Genomic DNA, 1,346 nt, shown 5'->3' on the forward strand with positions numbered 1-1,346 from the left:
CGCCGCAGCCTGTCCGTGTCGCAGTCCAGCAGCCGCTCTCGAGCTTGCCCGACGGGCTCACTGCGTGCTTGTACCACCTGTACTGCAACGCGCCCGACCCGCCGGCCAGGCTGATCTGGAACTCGACCGTCTGGCCCTCGAGGCAGCTCACGACGCCGGCCTCAGGGGCCGCCCAGCGAAGGCGCAGCTTGGTGAGGGCGCTGTGCAGGACCAGGCTGGGCCGAGGGTCCAGGCCGAACTGCTCCAGGCCCGCCACCTTTAGGTCGTTGGCCTGCAGCACGTCGGCCGTCATACCGGCGGTGGCAAGCTGCAGGGCGTGGCGCTTTCGGTCGGTCTGCGTGAAGACGCGCACCTCTTCGAACACCTGGAGTATGCCGTAATACTCTTCGAGTACTGCTTCATCGAGCCCCTTGAGGTCGGTCTCGCCCATCTGCGCAAGTTCTGTATCTCTCTCTCTCTTTCTCTTGTTTGTGACGAGGTTGAAAGTGCAGCTTGGTGCGGCGTGAGTTCGTCGAAGTTCTTCTTCTTATGTTTTTCTTAGTGCGAAGTGGCGATTTCCTCCCACCTGGGTTTTGGTGCAAGTGACCTACCTGCTTTGCTCTCATCGTCGACAATTAAATTTCACACGCAATGCTATGAATGTCCACCGTGACCTGGCGCGACCAGAGCGGGCGTGCACACGCTGCCTCCGGTGTCTCATCTACCACCTCTACACTCGAAGGCATGCCAGTCCTGCGCACGGCCCTCACCGAACACGTGCGGCGCCGCCGAGACAACATGATGCTTGATGTTCGCAGGCGCCTTCTTCTAAAGAATAATATTCAATTGACAGTCACAAGGTGGATTGCCTTCCTTTTTTTTACTTGCGGCCAGACGATGATGAAGAGGACGAAGAGCTGCGTAGTTCCTTTTGGTTGCGCTTCTTGTGGAGCGAGGAGAGCATCTGGACGGTGAGGTCGATGTCGGGCCTGGCCTGGCGGAGCTGCGCGACGGCCGCGTCGGTGGTCTTATTGCAGCCCATCGTGAGCGCGCGCACCGACGTCGACTGCGCGATGGCGTCCAGCGCCTCGTTCTTGACGAAGCGGCAGCCGAACATGTTGAGGCGCTGGAGCGGCAGCTTGCGGAGAATGCGCAGCAGCGACGCGTTGTCGATGTTGTGGCAGTTGAACAGGTCGAGGTCGGTCAGGAACGGGCAGCCGTCGGCCAGCCGCACGATCTTGTGAATGCAAAGGCAGTGCGACAGGTCGAGCGACGTGAGGAAGTGGCAGCCGTCGGCCAGGTGGTCCACGCCGCCGTCGGTCAGGCCGCTACAGCCCTTGGCCTTGAGGCCCTTGAGGTTGGTGCAG

At 61.1% G+C, this 1,346-nt stretch overlaps 1 protein-coding gene and 1 pseudogene across 1 annotated transcript; both read right to left on the reverse strand.

The window, feature by feature from the left end:
* Positions 1–57: 57 nt before the first annotated feature.
* Positions 58–430, reverse strand: ACA1_285790 (annotated as a pseudogene).
* A 429-nt stretch (positions 431–859) lies between these two features.
* On the reverse strand, positions 860–1,096 carry ACA1_285800 (uncharacterized protein; the record flags this gene model as incomplete). Its single annotated transcript, XM_004344903.1, has 1 exon — positions 860–1,096. The coding sequence occupies one exon, from the start codon at positions 1,094–1,096 to the stop codon at positions 860–862; it is 237 nt and encodes a 78-aa protein (XP_004344953.1).
* Between the last annotated feature and the right edge of the window lie 250 nt (positions 1,097–1,346).

This window comes from Acanthamoeba castellanii (genome assembly GCF_000313135.1).
Source record: "Acanthamoeba castellanii str. Neff unplaced genomic scaffold scf7180000084776, whole genome shotgun sequence".
Classification (NCBI taxonomy): Eukaryota; Discosea; order Longamoebia; family Acanthamoebidae; genus Acanthamoeba; species Acanthamoeba castellanii.